Source organism: Phallusia mammillata, chromosome 5 (assembly GCF_965637545.1).
Source record: "Phallusia mammillata chromosome 5, kaPhaMamm4.hap1.1, whole genome shotgun sequence".
Lineage (NCBI taxonomy): Eukaryota > Metazoa > Chordata > Ascidiacea > Phlebobranchia > Ascidiidae > Phallusia > Phallusia mammillata.
The window spans coordinates 8,762,508-8,780,434 of NC_137256.1; the positions used below are offsets into that span (position 1 = coordinate 8,762,508).

The 17,927-nt window shown below is 35.9% G+C and overlaps 1 protein-coding gene across 3 annotated transcripts; it reads right to left on the reverse strand.

The window, feature by feature from the left end:
• Window positions 1–30: 30 nt before the first annotated feature.
• On the reverse strand, window positions 31–16,856 carry LOC145228432 (coatomer subunit beta'-like). 3 transcript variants are annotated; one of them, XM_080093493.1, is made up of 23 exons: window positions 16,724–16,856; window positions 16,359–16,464; window positions 16,171–16,289; window positions 15,839–15,965; window positions 15,238–15,441; window positions 14,479–14,670; window positions 13,968–14,059; window positions 12,338–12,488; window positions 11,947–12,046; window positions 11,426–11,536; window positions 10,928–11,123; window positions 10,356–10,502; window positions 10,142–10,272; window positions 9,789–9,858; window positions 8,810–8,947; window positions 8,245–8,355; window positions 7,284–7,455; window positions 4,094–4,229; window positions 3,416–3,593; window positions 2,917–2,988; window positions 2,063–2,137; window positions 1,234–1,296; window positions 31–526 (listed from the first exon to the last, which is right to left on the reverse strand). In XM_080093493.1, the coding sequence occupies exons 1-23, from the start codon at window positions 16,724–16,726 to the stop codon at window positions 437–439; spliced, it is 2,784 nt and encodes a 927-aa protein (XP_079949619.1). In that variant the 5' UTR covers window positions 16,727–16,856; the 3' UTR covers window positions 31–436. The 3 variants fall into 3 exon arrangements, with proteins under 3 accessions (XP_079949619.1, XP_079949618.1, XP_079949620.1); XM_080093492.1 differs by having other exon boundaries at window positions 1,204–1,296; XM_080093494.1 differs by lacking the exon at window positions 2,063–2,137 and having other exon boundaries at window positions 1,204–1,296.
• Between the last annotated feature and the right edge of the window lie 1,071 nt (window positions 16,857–17,927).

Here is a 17,927-nt window from a genome sequence, read left to right on the forward strand (position 1 = left end):
TGCTAAAATGATGATAAACTTAATCAGATGTAGACCGCAAGATAGTAGTTTATTTGCGTCCGGCACCAAAATAGTACTAGAGCTGTATCTACAACAAAGAGACAAATGGCGGGAATGGTTTGAATCTGTGGTTCGCAAGTTTAAAACAGCAGCAACAACATGCCAAGAATATAGTAACATTGCACTTTTGCATTTTGGTTATGTCGTTTTACCAGGATATGAAGAAATAATTTTCTTGCGCACACAAAAACTGCCACGTCACCATAGTCTCGCAAAATCTTTTGTGACGTAACAACGACGACTTCCTTTCGCAACGACGCAAAGCGCATTTCATAATAATATATATAACAAGTAGAAACAAATTGATTTGGCCGGGCGTGGGTATTTTAAATATCCGGCATAGTGTTTTTAAGTCACAACGGCTTTTGTGACGTCATCAATCCTCAAGGAACTCGTCATCGAGGTTGACGTCAGAGGTGTCGATGTCGTCATCCAGTTCGAGATTTTCTATGTCCAACTCAAGATCCTAAAACAAATGCAAGTTTGGTAAATTTGTGAAAAAATGTTTTCGAACCGTTGTGAAAATGAACGTAACTTTTGGAGTTTAAACTTTCAATTTGCAAAGAATGACAAATTATTTGGTTCAGTTATGATAAATTAGTTTGCAACGAAAACAACATTGGGCAAAAACAAATCATTAGTTGCACAAATACATAAAAACAGAACAAAAAAAACAAACAGTTGACCTAACACAGTGGTTCCCAAACTTTTTCGACGAATTCTCCCCCTCCCCCGCCCCTTAACAATTCAAAACATTTTTATTTCCCTTAAATATACTACATAGTAGATGCTAAGCTAAACCATACAAATACCATTTAAAATTGGGTCATTTATCAACTTCACAGGTTTTATTCACAGAGCTTAAGTGTTAATTTACAAACCACATGTACTAATTAAAGTAAATTCCTTCCCTCAAGTTTTGAAAGCCCTCCTGTCTGGGAACCACTGACGTAAGGGTTTGGTTTTAAATTACATTTTCAGGCAAAAATTAACAAACTCAAAATTGCGTGTGTGTGCAGAAATTAAAACGTCGTGTTGTTTTGATTTAGTTCAACAAAAAGTTGGTAAAAATTTGCTGGATGATCAGAAATTAAATTGGGCAAAACACCACGCGCATGCGCACTAAACGAGGCCCTTATCTACGTCAAAATCATCCAAGGTTTGTGACGACACCTTCGTCTCTTGTTCGGTGACATCGCATTTGGCGGGAACTTGCTCCACTGGCGGGGTTTCTTCCTGTGATGTCATAAAGGAAAATTTTAAAATCGTTTGTTTGATTAATTGAAAGTCTAGACCGATTTTTTAAATTTTTATTTGTTTTTTAAAGTTTAAAACAAGAGTTAGTGGGCTTAAAATTGAGTCCAAACCCGAAAATACTAGTCCGAAAACCAGGCCCATAGCGGTACTTCTTTTCATATCAAAAATTAAGGCTAAAATAAGGCGGAGTGTAAAAACCGACCAAAATCAGGCCCCTTTTATTGTTTCTCAAACACAAACCCTTATCAAAAAAGGTAAACTTTTTAGTTAGAACCAAGTTAGTCAACTTTTATAATACTTTTATTATTTCGACCTATAAGGTCTCATCAGTGCAGCTGGTGATAAGAGATCAGCTGTATTGGTTAGTGTAGTCATCCAACGGCACTCCAGTTTGTTAGGCACGGGTTTTTACCCTGTTACTCCCAACAAACTGGAGTGCCGTTGGATGGCTACACTAGCCAAGTAGCCAATGCCACCTATGTCTTGTCACCAGCTGCACTGATGAAACCTTATATGCACTCATGAAACCGAAACAGTGTGCACCGTCTGCAGCTATCATTTATTGGCTTTACTTTTATTATTATCTTAATAAATAATTAGTTTTGTATATTGTTCAACAAAAAGGAATAAATTAGTTTGGCACAACAATTTGGCACCTTAAAATACAAAATTAACACAGAACAAATGATAAACAGGACAAACAGTTTGCAAACAAGTGCATGCTAAAACAAAACCAGTCACAAACCTTCTCTTCTGGCTCAGGGTTCGCTTTATCTGGTTTTATAAGCGGAATCGACACTTCAGGAACAATTTCGTTTTCCTGTCAGTTAAAATAATTGCATGCATGATTGAACTCAACAAAATAGTTCAAAATAATCATGAAAATGATTTGGTACAAAAAGTCCTTTAATTTGTATTGCATTATTTAATTCCAACAGTTTCATCGCACATTAAATCATAGTGCATGTAAAAAAACAGTTAACAGCAAGGCTTGCATCTAAAGCAGTGGTTCTCAAAGCAAATTTGCAATATTAAAAGGCCGTTGGATAGTAAAACGAATATTTTTTTACTTTAGGGGGCAAGAGTATTTTGAAATTAGTAAGCTGTTATGAGACAAGGGGGCTGTACAACAAGTTTTGGAAAACATCGATTTAAACAAAAACATGCCATATCTGTATATCAGGGGTTCCCAACCTGTGGTACGTGAAGGTTTTTCAGGTGGTACGTGAGTAGCATCCGGTTTTTCACAAAAGCCTAGATTCACAACTTTATCATTTATTTATCTGGTTTTGTTGACCAATTGGTGAACAGTAAACAAAACAAATTAGTTGTGGTTCTTTAGTGTTATTTTAGTAGGCCAATATTATTCTCTTGAAAAAAATATGATTTAAACAAATAAGTTGTTCTGCTAGAAGTGGTACGCGTGGCAGTAAAGAGTGTCCAAGTGGTACGAGATCATAAAAAGGTTGGGAACCCCTGCTGTATATATGAACAAAATAGTAAACAAATTTGGAAACAGAATTTTGAACTTAAATTTAATATGTTTAATAAATGATTGCTTGATGCACGTATCACACAGAGTCACTCACACAATATTACCTTAACCGGCACATCTTGTGAAGTTCCTTCAAAACCTTCAGACTCAGCCAAAATATCTCGATCATCGTTACTCTGGCAATGCAAAGTGCTTATTTTCAAGTGTTCTAGAAAAATGCCTTGGTGAGCATATTAACAAGTTATAATAAAATTTGTTATGTAATAAAAGTTTTGTAGTGAATATGTTTTGTTACCACTTTTTGTGTGTGCGTGTTTCATTTGCAATTTGTAATTTTGAATTAGAACAAGTTATGTTTGTTTCTTAAGAGTACAAAAAAAAACGCTTTACCTTTGTGTAAATAAAAAAAATAATTGTCACAGTATTTCAACAAAACTGTGCAAGTAAACAACATTCGAAAATGCACAAAAAGTTCAAAAACAAAACCTAAAAAAGTCATACACTTATGTAAGTATATTTACTCTATCTAAAATATTGTTAGGATCACTACACACTATTTTTATCAAGTTCAGAAATATTTCATCTATTTGTTGCTTTGCCTACCGGTGTAAGAGGGTAATGTGCTGCTGGTCTTTGTTTTTCAGTAGCAGCCAAGTATTGTTGTGCAACAAGACTGTCAGCCATGCCAGGAAATAGATTTTCATACTGGGAAGGATCAGCCAATGCATCACCAGCTTTTTTGTTACTCTTTGATAAACCTTCTTTCCAAAGCTGGACAACTCTATTACACAAATAAGGCAAAAATTACAAAACGAAACTACTGAAAAAAGTTCATCTTTTTAACAAGTTTAACAAGTCATCATTATGCTATACTGGTATCAACCCTTAAGCATCTATGCAGACCAGTACTCATAGCACACTCAAAAAGGAATCATAGTATAGCAGGCATATTTGAATTTAATAGGCCTTGCATACCTTTACCTTTTTGATAAAGCAAGATGCAAAATAGTTGAACTTATTCTGGCCTTTCCCAGTAAAATTGCATTTAGCTCAGTGTTTAAACTATCTAACTACGTTTTGTTCATAAAAAATGACTGGGATACAACCTTTTTTTGCGAATATTTCAATATATCTTGATCTTGATATCAGTATAAATAAAATATGACTAGGTTTTCTGTTGTTTTCCCAATAAAGGTGCTTCGAGAGTGATAAATAACACCACTCCATGGGTTTGTTAAGCCACCTGCTTTAGACCATATAGTTATGTATTCTGGTCAATACCTGGACACTTCACTGGGCAAATAAGTTCGAGCGAAAAATGCAGCTTCAGGCAGTCGATTTGAGCTGATGAGAAGATCGAGACATTTCTGGGTTTGTCCAGTGATGAAATAACTCAGGAAAGCAACGTTGTTCTTGCCTGAAAAATTTGAGAACTTACAGCAAAAGCAACACAAAAAAGACACTTAAAAAGGTTTATTAAATCCAATAAGCTAACATCCAAATCAATATTGTTTAACTTTAAGTCACAATGCCCATCAAACTTCGACTAGCAGCAAATTCTAGTTGATTAATGTAATAAATTACAGCACAAAGACAGTAACTTCAATTACAATACTAGAAGGGTGGCTTAGCACATTTTACTATAGCATATACACTACAACCTATTCTGCAAACTGTAATATATTCTCTATATTTATTTATATTGGGTCCTATATTAGCCAACATTTTTTATAATCTTGATTTGTTTCTGCAGGCAGAAACTCATGGGTCCCCAAAACCGCAAAGTTGTAAACAGACAACCATAAGAAACGGTGCTATAAAGTCAAACACAGTGATTGGTAGTGTTCCTAAAAAAAAAGTTATGTAAAGTACAAACTGTCTAAATCTCATGCAATTGAGACATTGTTATAAGTTTGTGTGCCTAAATAGCATAAAACACTGACATCTCAAAATGGCATATTATACAAACTGTCAAAATGTATTGTTGATTAATTCACACATTTTGGGGGGTTGGTAGGGTAAATAATAGGGCTGCAGGGTGAAACACAATATTCGACAGCTACAAATGCCAAATTCATAAAACTATCAAAAATTCATCCAAATCGGATGTTTTTAAAAAAATAGGTGGCTTAAGCAGTAAATATTGGGCTACATGGTGAAACACAATAATCGATGCCCTAAAAAAGCACAATGAACAAACTGTCCAAGTTTCATCCGAATCGGACATTGTTTAAAACTAGAAGGGTGGCTTAGCACATTTTGCCATTGTCCATACACTAAATCGTATTCTAAAACGGCAATATAATTCCTTCACTTATTTTATATTGGGTCCCATATTAGCCACCGTCTTTTAAAACGTTAGTTGTTTCTGCAGGCAGAAACTCATGGGTCCCCACACATGCAAAGTTGTAAATACTGCATTTCAAGAGATAACCATAAGAAACATTGGTGTTGTAAAGTAAAACACTGTGATTGGTACTAGGATTAAATAGTCATGCTATGCAAAGTTCAAACTATACAAATCGACTCAATTCAAGCATTGTTTAAAGTTTGTTTAGTTTAAAACAAAGAAGTAAAACACAACAATCGATACCTATAAATGGCATAACATTTCCAACAATTGCGCACTGTTTAAAAACTCACCCATTTTAGGGGGCTAGTAGGGTGACTATTGGGGCTACAGGGTTTAACACAACAATCGTCATTTGTAAATGGCAAATTGTACAAGCTATCCAAATTTCAGCCAATTCCGACCCTGTTTAAAAAATTTACCCTTTTTAGGGGGCTAGTGAGGTAAATGCTGGGGCTACAAGGTTTAACACAACAATCGTCATTTGTCAATGGCAAATTCTACAAGCTATCCAAATTTCAGCCAAATCCAACCCTGTTTAAAAATTCACCCATTTTAGGGGGCTAGTGGGGTAAATGCTGGGGCTACAGGGTTTAACACAACAATCATCATTTGTAAATGGCAAATTGTACAAGCTATCCAAATTTCAGCCAATTCCGACCCTGTTTAAAAATTCACCCATTTTAGGGGGCTAGTGGGGTAACTGATGGGGTTCTTCACCATAATGTTGAAAATATGAATCTGCAATGACCCAAACAACAATCCTGTAAAATTTTGTCTAAATCGGCCAATGTTTCAATTTGACCACTAGGGGGCGTAATGACTTGTGACGTCACAAGGCTGTAAACAACCCCCTTGACTGCTATCCGCAAACACGTTCACCAAGCAATCCTCAAACATAAGTACCATATGTAGTTGCCTTTATAACAGGGGCGGGCAACTTCTCCAGTCGGCGGGCCTGATATGGGAAAATGAAGTACTTGGCGGGCCGGATTCCTGAATCGATACATTAATCGCGTATTTATCCAGTGATTTAAAACGGATTTTTGACCACCTAAACCAGGGGTGGGGAACCTTTTCGTTTATAAAAGATACCTAACGATTTATCGACACTCGTGTAGGCCGCATAGACTATTTCCCAGGCCAAGGGCAGTGATGTTCAAACTTTTTGACTTACACAATGGTCGTTTTGCTATTTCCTCGTAGTTTGTAGGACTTACGGTCCCAGCTAATTAAAATTCCTCACTACATTTTCATCTTCACTACAACATTCAGGATTTATTTAACCTAGAAATTGCTGAACCTGGAGTTTTTGGTAGTCCTAACTATGGAAATCGCTTTATGTACCACTATGGGACCACATGGGTCTGGTTTGAAAACCGCTGCCCTGGAACTAATCAAAAAATAATCTGCATAAAGTCTTAGGGGTCTAGTGGGATAAATATTGGGGCTACAGTGTAAAACACAACAAACGATGCCCTAAAATGGCACAATGAACAAACTGTCCAAATTTCATCCAATTCAGACATTGTTCAAAATTTACCCATTTTAGGGGGCTAGTGGGGTAAACACTGGGGCTATCGAGTCAAACAAAACAAATGGCACATCTACATAACTATATCTACCATCTGTGAAAATTTCATCCAAATCCATCAAACATTTCAAGGCAAAACGAGGTGGACAAACTTTGGGCAGAAAAAAAAACAAGAAAAAACAAGAAAAAAAACAAAAAAACAAACAAATCGAGTAAAATCAATATGTGTCCCCTTCAGGGAAGGGGACCCATAATAACTTAAGAAAAGGTTTTGTGCAAAAATTGTATTTTCTATTTTAATTTTGGCTAAAAATGCTACTTTTAAACATAACAAACAGTAGAAGGGTGGCTTAGCACATTTTGCCATTGCACTTACACTATAACCTATTTTTTGTATTGAGTGTTGTTGACAACCTTTGTTGTTGTTTTTTCTGAAGACAGAAACTCATGGGTCCACAAACATGCCAAGAAAATAATGCATTTCAAACGATAACTATAACAAACTTTTGGTCCCATCACAGAAGTGGACCCATAATTACACAAATTTGCACTGAATTTAAGTAACTACTGGCTATAATAATGGGTACCTCCGGTTTCAGCATTCTCAGCAAGGGATTTGACCATATTGCTGTTGCCTGCTGCAGTGGCAAGAAGCAGGAGACCACCGAAGTCTTGAGCTTGTCTCAAACATTCCTGGGCCAATCCAAACTCACATTTGCTTGTGGCAAGCTCGGCGAGTTGCTTCCATTTCTGTTCAGCCTGGTTAAAAACCATAAGTTTTGGAAACTTACCTTTGAGCGTCCAATCAAACATTTACATGTAATGTTTGAGCCTTAATGATGAATATAACGGTCAAAATAGACATTAAATGTGCATGCTTTATTATTCAAACATTTTGGCAAATCCTCGTGCCATCATTAGTAATGGGTGGGAAACAAGCGTCTATTTGCGATGTTATATTTGTCATTAAACTTATGAACAGATCCATGTATAGTGCTTAAACCTTCTTGGCAAAAAAATAAAATGTTTTAATGTGGTTTAATATTATGCTTATTAGGGATGTGCCAAAACTGCAAATGTTCTGTTTGGTCGAGCACCGAGCTTCTCACGTTAATGCTCGGTGCTCGGCCGAGTACGCTCGGTGCATTATGACGTCACAAAAAATCCCCTTTCTACGTTCTAGCTCTACAAGGTCTCTTACGTCACCAGCAGTGTTTTTTAAGCTGACATGCCCATAAAGTACGCGCTTTTCCACCATCTAAAACATTTGAAAAATCATTCGTTTTTGTTCATAGATACCGTTTCGAACACTAGTTACACGTATGTTAGCAGGGCATAAATGTGCAAATTTAATGCTCGGGTCAGTTTGTGCAACTGCTCGGCCGAGCACTGAGCATTAAAAACAGCGATGCTCGGTGCCGAGTACTCGGGTTCTGGTTCGGCTCGGCCCATCCCTAATGCTTATGCTCTTGTCAGTTATGCTCTAGCCAAATTTGGAATCACATTTCACTACAACATATTGCCAGTTAACAAGATTAATTTTCTTACCTGTGCTTCTTTGGCAAGGTCATAGGCAATTTTAAGGTCACCCAGATTAAGAGCAAGCTCAAACTTATGTTCAGGGTCGCTGGTAACAGCCATAGCTTGAGGTTTGAAGCCCTGTTTAAAAATTTACTTTTAGTTTATTACTTCCGGCGGCCACTAAACCTTCATCAGCAATACAGTGTATAGCTCTCAAAAAACTATGTTGAAACTAACTAATGTCAGTGTTGCAAAGTAAAGTGAAGTCACTATTTTTATTATTGTGGAGTCAGGGTCTAGGTATTTTGGGCCACTTTGACCGTCAGCAAAAAATACAATACAGCAATACATTGAGTAAATTCTTTGGACTCCATTTAGGGTCAAAGTTAGTTTACTTAAAAAATTAGAGTTGGAGTCACAATTGTTTCAGGGAATGAGTGAGGGGTCATAATTTTTTAACCACATTTTGTAGTATTTTGACAACCAATTTGTCATTTTCAAATGAGGTTTAAGCCCTAGCAAGTCAATAAAATCTATAAAGACGCTGAAAAGGGGTAAGGCAGAACAGATACTTATAATACATTTTCAATACCTGTTTTTCAAGGAAGTGTGCAACTCTTGTTCTCTGCTCTTTGGGAATCGATGGCAATACTTTGTCAGCTGTCTCGAAATCTTGACGCATGACTGCAGTTTGGTATTCAAGTACAGATAGCAGAAGAGAGTAACTCACCTAAAAATCAAAGCACATTAAAGTTCATTCACCCTGAATTACTGATATTATAGACAGGGTTGCCATACCATATTTCTAAGATTAGTCCTTATTTTGAAGGGTAATGTCTTAAAAAAATCCTTATTTCTAAGAAATGTCCTTGTTTTGGAGTCATAATTTTGTCCTATGTTTTTATTTACAAAGTCAAATCCCTGCTACAAGTAAAAGTAAACCTATAGACCTGAGCTATTGTGAGATGCACGAAGTACTTTCTACGAACAAGGAGTTGCTGGAACAGATTGTTTTGGGCAAAAAATATGTCATGGCTCATAGGGTTGTGCCAAAACTGCAAATGTTCTGTTTGGTCGAGCACCGAGCATCTCACTTTAATGCTCGGTACTCGGCCGAACACGCTCGGTGCATTATGACGTCACAAAAATCCCCTTTCTACGTTTTAGCTCTACAAGGCCTCTTACGTCACATGCGCATAAAGTACGCGTTTTCCCAACATCTAGTGCATTTGAAAAATCATTCGTTTTTGTTCATAGACACCCTTCAGAACACTAGTTTCGTATGTTAGCAGGGCATGAATATGCAAATTTAACGCTCGGGTCAGTTTGTGCAACTGCTCGGCCGAGCACCGAGCATTAAAAACTGCGATGCTCGGTACCGAGTACTCGGGTTCTGGCTCGGCTCGGCCCATCCCTAATGGCTCATTTAAATGCAAAGATTTGTTCAAAAGCTTTGTTTTGTTTCATATGAAAATTTAAATCTTCGGCTGTCCTTATTTTAAGATTATATATAAGCGTTATTTTTAATTTTTTTAACCACAACAAAAACCATGGACATCAAACACACTTACCACATTCAGTTCTTTGTCACCAAGATACAAGCGATTGTCGTTTGGAATATATCCGAGCAGATACAATGTTCTGAAAAAGTGCACAAGTTTTTGTTAATGTTGATAAAAAGCAAAAGTTTGATTTAGGCATAGGTTGCTGGTAGGCATTGAAGATAAACAGTACAGACTATGACAGAATTTCTTAAAAGGCAATTAATTTTCCACCACAGGGTAAATTGAACAAAAATTGTAGGTACATTTCACTAAGCAAAATTGATTTAAGTATATTAAGTTGGGCTGTTGAATAAAAATGAAGGTACATTTTTAACACTGAAACCTGTCAAAAAAAATTAAAAAAAGAGGTTGTAGTTTACCTGTCGAGATGTGCAATGGTGACAATTTCACCACCAACATAGTAGTTGAGCCTGTTTACAGAGTTTGTATAAATGAAGCAGTCTCCCACCCAGAGGCCAGTTCGAACTATTTCTTCAATTTCACCAATGTCCTGAGATAATGCAACCATGTTTTTTATTTTATGAAATACAGAACAAAACAAAGAATTCTTTGCTTGATTACAAAGTAACTAACCTCGCTGAAAACATCAGTCACTCCGTCCTCAGTAACTAGATCAGGATTCTCCTTCGACTCCTCCAGTTTGCTTTGGTTGAACTTGAGAATGTAAAATGACTCTTCGGTTGTGATGCAAACCAGGTCTCCATTGTCAGACCAAAAAACCTAAAAAGCAAATGCAAACAGTGTCTCTCTTTTCCATACACATTGAAAGTACAATTTATAACCTACTTTTCGTCTTTATGCATAATTTTGTTAAACTGCCGCATTTTATTACAAATTTTTAATTTTAACTCTCTTGGAAAAAGTACTGGGTGCCTTTTTTATCCAATTATAAAGTTTGTTTAGCTCTATCTGTTGTGTGGCTGACAAGTTGTGTGGCTGACAATCAATGAAGGCTTATTTTTTTGGACTGCTCTCCATTTTGACACAAATTATGTATCAAACAAATATGAGTTTTTTTAATGTACCCATTAATTTCCTAAAATTACAGCTACATTTTTAACACTTAAACAAGTGACTTATAATCGAGGGAGTACATATGACAAAAACAGGGTAGTGATAAAGGAGTTGTTTATTTTTAACCTTACATTTTTGGGGTTAATTTCAATTCTTCGGATCAAATCCAAGCTTTCCCAGTCATAGAATGCCAGTCCTTGCGAGGTGCGAACACCAAGAAAGTGGCCTCCATAAATTCCCTCAGCTCCAAAGTCAGGCTTGAAAGATTTTCTTTCCTTGAAATTCTTAAACAACTTCACAGTAGAATTGCTCTCTCGAACAGCGTACCTGATAAAAAGAATATCACCTAATCATTAAGACACTATTTTTCACTTTGTGTAAACTTTTTTAACCTATAAAAGCACATTTTTGTACAAACCAGTGGTTCTAAAACTTTTCAAGCACCAGGTGCATCAACAAACTAATTATTTTTCACATCACATTTTAAAAGAGCTTGTATTAAGAATTTGATACATTTTTCTCGAAAACAGGTTAAAAACCACTGTTCTAGATTTATTAAGAGCTCTATTTCATACATGATTTTCACTATGGGTATTTTAAAGCACTCTATACATTGCTTGATGCCTTACTCCGTTGAATCATTTGCCCAGGTAAATTCCAAGGCTGATCCGAATGCTTTGTTTCTCAATGCCATCGCAGTGTAAATGATGTATTCTCCGTCTCCACACACCACAACAAATCTGCAACAGAAGAAAAATCCTGATTTAAAGTAGTGTTTTTTTACAAGTTTTTTTCAAGTGTAGCATGGCTCCATCTTTGAAGTTTGGGGGCTGAGTTTAGCAAAAATCTATTTCAAACGTTTTTGGAAAAGTATACAAATGACCATAGTTATGTTTTTTAAGTCATATTGGAGTCAAACCTTATATTATTGAAATAAAAAAAATATAAAGTGTATTTTATTGGTACAATTTGCAAGATAGCTTCAAGACTTGCTCACCAGGCCGAATTATAGACCTTTGCTGGCTGCATCGGGACCGTAGGATGTAAAATTTTAAAAACAGACCAGAAAATTATCTTATGACAGTGGATTGAACCTAATTTAAATTTAGTGGGTATTTTGAGAACTAATATAAAAGTACGGCAGTTTTACCTTCCGTTAGCATTGTGGTTCAGGTTCTGTGGGTAAACTTCACAACTTCCCATATCTTTAACTTGAAGTTGCAACCTTTCACCATCCTTTACATCCATATCTAAAAATCAAGATCTAAATTTCAACAATAAAGGAAAATACAAGCATTTTTAGGGAAAGCATTTAAATATAATTCGGTATCTTTTTTGTGGATTAAAAATGACTTATAAATATTTCAAAATTCTACATGAATGCTGGTTTGTTTGTTTATCACCAAAAAAGTTTGCCACTAACCATAAAAATTATGAAAAACCAAATTATTTGATTATAATTTTAGCTGTAAATGTACAGTATGCATTTGACTTCCAAAATGTCACCCATAATAAAATTTGTAACCTAATTTTGTACAGACCTGTAAGTGCCTTCAGATTAGCCTGTTGTATTTCGGAATGTTTTGCCCAAATAATTTTGCCATTGGCATCCATGGACATTGCTGGCTCTTCCCGGCCAAGTTTGATCATTATACTTCCCTCATCATATCCAAGTGCAATGTTGTTGGATCCCTAAAAAGATTAGTTGCTCCGTTAAGTTATACACTAAAGTTTTTCAATGTGTGTTAAACTTCTTTAGCTAGCTTTACCACAAAAAGCAAGTTTGTCATATACATTCAAAATATTAATTTTTTGAACATTTAATTTTGAACCTTAAATTATAACACTTTTGGAAATAATACCGAACGACTATGGTTGCTGTACTAATGTAAAATAAATGGTTCAAGCAACTTTATTCATGTTATAAGTCAGGGGTTCTTAAACTTTTTCGGTCGCGCCCCACTTTACACTAATTATTTATTCTCACGCGCCCCCCTAAAAAACGTTAGCACTGATGATGCTTGTCTTGTTTTTTGAAAACAACATACATCGTAGGTCAGCTTAAGCTACTGTCAAGTTAGTTCCGAACGTTGGAAAAAGCCACTTCAACACTGATAAGTTGCGAAAAAGTAGGCTTTTGCGAACACAGAGACACGTTGCCAGTATTCTTTTAAACTACGCATATGTTGCCCAGAAATTGTTGATTCACTCAAAGTCAGGGCAATCTCTAATGCGAAATTGCGAACAAATAAACAATGTACAGCCGACTATATAGTACAGGGGTCACCAAACTACGGCCCGCAAGGTCATTTCATCCGGCTCGCGACCCAATTTTTGGATTGCCAAATCGTATTGATAACTTTGTTACTGTCAAAACTTAATCTACTCCTTACGAAAGTTTACTGTTACGACATGTAAAATTAATATTACCAACTCTCAAAGGATTGCAACGCCCAGGATTGATCCAAACCCAGTTTATTACGTCACAGACAAAACAAAAAGTGTTAATTGTGCGCAAACAATTGCCTTATTGTGTCACTTATGACGTAATATACAAGCATTCCTTGTAAGATGAGACTAACTATACAATTTAACAGATTTTAAATGGGGTTTTAAAAAGACCATATCTTGGCGCCCATATAAAAATCGCCTCATGGGCTAAGTTTGAGAAGACGGCACTAGGGCATGTAAACTATGCGGCGGCCCGCAGTGGGAAAAGTTTGGTTAATACAATTGGACATCCATTTCAGAGTAATGAAGCGTTTATACTTTAAATAATAAGTTCGAAATCAGCGCCGACATAATTCCAATGCATTAATTTACAATTGTTTGCAAGTTAAAACTTTGCTGCCAGATTGTGCTGCGCCCCCCTTGCGAACCCTTCACGCCCCCCAGTTTAAGAACCCCTGTTATAAGTCAATCAGATACGTATGGGACAAATCTTGATACATCCAAACCAATTTGACAAGTATTTTTAATCAAAATATGCTTATAAATCAAAAGAGTGGCTTGGTACATAATGTCATTATACACACACTATGGGCTTCTTTGAAACTTTTATATATTCGCTACATATTTTGGGGGAAAGGAACAGGACACTTAAATATGAGTTACTTGTAGTTGCTGTATACTTAATTCGGTGACTTAAATGTTTTCCACCCTAATACTTACTTTCAATGCAGTACAACACCACACTCTTTCCATCCCATAGTTCAGGGTGGTCTCAAGCCTGTATGTGTTTGCATGCCAAATCTTTACTGTGCCTGAAAAACAAATCAAAGATTGTTAGTTTTGGAAATTTAAAACAAAACAACTAAAGATATTGGAAAGGGTACCATAACATAAAACCGTGTTTCACAGATTCTAGATTTAAAACTTTTATAACACAAAACACACAAAATGCATTAATATCTTGAACTCTTTATCCTTATTGGGCAGAACTGTGTTGTGTTCGTAACTTATAAGCAGTTGAAATTTCAGCATTTTTTGCTGCAGTTAAAAAGTATGTGTTATTCACGTCTATAGCAGTGTTACATCAGTTTATGTTGTTGAAACCATAATAACTTGCGACATTAAAATTCAAGACCGGACAAGCATAAGGCATTACAACCAATTGACTTGCTTGAAATAATGAATGCAAAAAAAACGAAATAACAAACTTTTATACTTAAACCTAACTTACCATCTTCAGATCCAGTTAGAATGATGGGAAGTTCAGGGTGAAAACTGACACACACCACATTTTGGGTGTGGCCGTCCAACGTCTGCACACAAGTCTTGTTCTGATAATCCCAAATCTTCGTGAGACGATCATCAGCTCCAGAAATGAGATAAGGTTTGTCTCCACCATTGTAATAATCAACACAGTTCACCCCTGCAAATAAAATATTCTTGGTTAGCAACATTTAAATAGGAAAAAAATCAATAAACCCCCCGGCCTATAACTTTCTCTGAAAAACAACATACCTACTGTCTTCAACAAAAATAGAAACATTTGGTTGTTTAAAGAGTTGATTTTCTGGCTACTATTCCATTGTTACATTATTTATATGTGACATCATACAGGCCTGAAAATGCTTGGCCAAGAACCTATCTTTTTTCGTTTAGTCCAAACCAACTTTATATAAGTCTTTAATTGCATAAAATGGCTAAAAGAACAAATGGCAGCTATCACTAACGCAAGTATTACAGCATGCCCCAAACTGTCAAAAAGCCAAGATTTATGATTTTATACATATGGCCCGCTGTTAAGAAAAAGTTGCAGACAGTACACACTGTTTTGACCTATGCTGTGGATGAGAGATCGCCGTATGAGCTAATGTAGACCCTTACAGCACTCCAGTTTGTAAGGTTCTGGAATATGACTAGCCAATACCAACCATACCTAGGCACCTCAAATGCACTTCTCACTTCACAAATTCAAAAAAAACTTTCGCTTTACCTTTGTCATGGCCTTCCAGTGTAAAATTGGGAGTAGAAGAGCCAAGTTGCCAAACTTTAATGCTGTGATCGAGTGAGGCGCTGGCAAACTGGTTGTTATCCTTTGGATTAATTACAATCTGCATAACATAGTGAGTGTGGCCTTCGAACACCTGAGCACAATTCCATTTCTTCTCCCAGTCCCAAAGCTTGATCAACATGTCATCTAAAAAAATCACATGGTTAAAACATACTCACAAAAGGCATTTTGAGAAGGGAGTTTGCAGATGTTGAGATGATATGTACAGGTGAATTTTGTTAAATGCATAATTGGTATAATAGCACAGGGATCATAAATCCAAACCTAAACCATTTAGTGCTACAATCCCATGGGTAAAGACATGTTTCTGTTTATTGTATAAAAAGCTTGGTAAATTGAAAAAGCAATTACCTACAATCAATGTGTATTTGAAGCAACCGTTTTTAACCTATTATATTGAAATTAGTTTGCTTGTGGAATTTGTAGGTTTGTGTAGAAGAGGTAAAAAATTGGACAAATACATTTTATCTGTAAAAATATTGTTTCATATACATTAGGGAAAGACAATGGTGTGTTTTCTTACCACTTGATGTCAGTATGTAAGGTTGAGTTGGATGAACAGCAATTGATCGCACATAGTCAGTGTGAGCTTCGAAGGCATGGGTCCGTTCCAGTGTGTTGTAATTGAAAACACGAATTTGCATGTCGTCCTGCAAAAATACACATTCGACAGTATCAAACTGTGCCCTTACAAATGAAAACAATAAAGCATTATTTACTATTTGTCAATTAAAATCAAGTCAAATATTATTTGCATTGTCACTTTATCTAACTGTCAGTGTTGAACGATTTCAAAAAATGGCAAGGACACCGAAAAAATTGGTTATCGAGTTAAGTAAAATCTAGCTTATTTACCGATCCAGTAATAACCCAGTTCTTTCTTGGGACAAATCTTGTAGCTCGGACTGGCAGGTCACACACTTCAAATGATTTGACCAATGTTTGTGACTCATGATTCCAAATATGAACATTGCCTACAAAAACAAACGTTTATCAGTAAGGAATTCCAACGGAAACAAATAATCTTAAATAATCTAGCTTACCATTGTACAAAGAAACAAGCATCCATGGTTCAGTTGGATGCAGATCAACACACTTTACTCGATCTGAGCGTGCATTAAGTTTACGCTTGATGTCCAATCTGAGCGGCTAAATAAAAAAATATATACTTGATTTAGTTACTGATTACTCTATTCCTAAATCTACACTGTTTCCGAATTTCTTTTAAAGATATTTTCATAATAAAGGACAATAGAAGCAATAAAGGACACAAATTTGGCTAGTTTTAACCAAAGAAAAAAACATGTAAACATGACAAAAACAGTATTTTTTTTGCTCACAAACAAATGACCGAAAGTGGCTTGTTAAGTCGCAATTTATAACAAATACAACTCATAAATATTCTCACCATATTTGTGAATATTCACCGTTCCAAAATCGTGTATCTGGTATTGTATTCAAACGCAATTGCACGAAATTATTTCGAAAAGTCCACGCAGACAATCGCCAAGCTTTTCCACCTGAATGCTGACGCGTTGGAAGTTTATTTTGAACACTGGGGGAGCTGTTGTACAGAATTTGCCGGTTGAGTTTTTTTAGTTTATGCACACCGCATTTTTACTCAACTGGTTTGCTTGAGATATTTTTTGTTAAAATTCATGGTTTAAAAGTTTTTGTTTGCAGTAGCAGTGTTACTTATTTGTTACTTTTACAAAAAATGATTAAATGACAAAGTTATTTAAAAACGCATTTTGAAACTTGAATTTAGGTAAAACATATTTATTGCACAATTAATTTGTTTTTAAAAGGCCTTATAACTGTGGAAAAAACTAAAATTAATTTGCAACCTAACCTGATTGGATTCAAAACTATTTTAATGATATCGGATGAGCACAGGTCACAGAGCGGAAAACAGAGATTGGAGTATCGCGTGTTTATGACGATTTTAAACCAGTGTCATTCTGGCAGAATAATTTCCCCTAAACACAAAAATTTTACCACAAAATTTCAGGTACCATATCAAATAAAATATTAATGAAAAACACAATTAAAAACGAAAAAATAAATGGAAAAATGACATGATAAAGAGCATTTGAATGTGATCACGCGTCAAAGAATCTAAATACTCAAAATAAAATAGAACCATGCAAAATCTTGTGCGTCCATTGTGACATTTTTTCGAATTTTATTGTCATAATAGAAATCATAGCTTTCAGTGTCAAAACACACAAAAATTAGCCGTGAAAACCCTTAATTTTGAAACTGTTCCGGAGGGGGGCTTTAAACCAGCTGGATACCATGTTGTAGCCCAGAGCTTACTCTTTTCTATCCCGTTGCCGTTACGACACACCCTTTGCGCATTTTTACAGCAGAACGCTTTACGCGAGAGACCTTTTTCAATTTTTCAAACATCTGTTTAATTTTTCCAATGCGAATAAATTAGCCGTAAACAACCTCAATTTTGAAACTGTTCCGGAGGGGGGCTTTTAACCAGCTGGATACCATGTTGTAGCCCAGAGCTTACTCTTTTCTATCCCGTTGCCGTTACGACACACCCTTTGCGCATTTTTACAGCAGAACGCTTTACGCGAGAGACCTTTTTCAATTTTTCA

What these genes read in the sequence shown, in the direction of transcription:
- LOC145228432 (XM_080093492.1), bottom strand. An exon ending in TTACATACTGACATCAAGTG is followed by an intron (nt 15,442 to 15,838) that starts GTAAGAAAACAC and finishes TGATTTTTTTAG; the next exon opens with ATGACATGTTGATCAAGCTT. An exon ending in TGGGCAAATGATTCAACGGA is followed by an intron (nt 11,124 to 11,425) that starts GTAAGGCATCAA and finishes TCTTTTTATCAG; the next exon opens with GTACGCTGTTCGAGAGAGCA.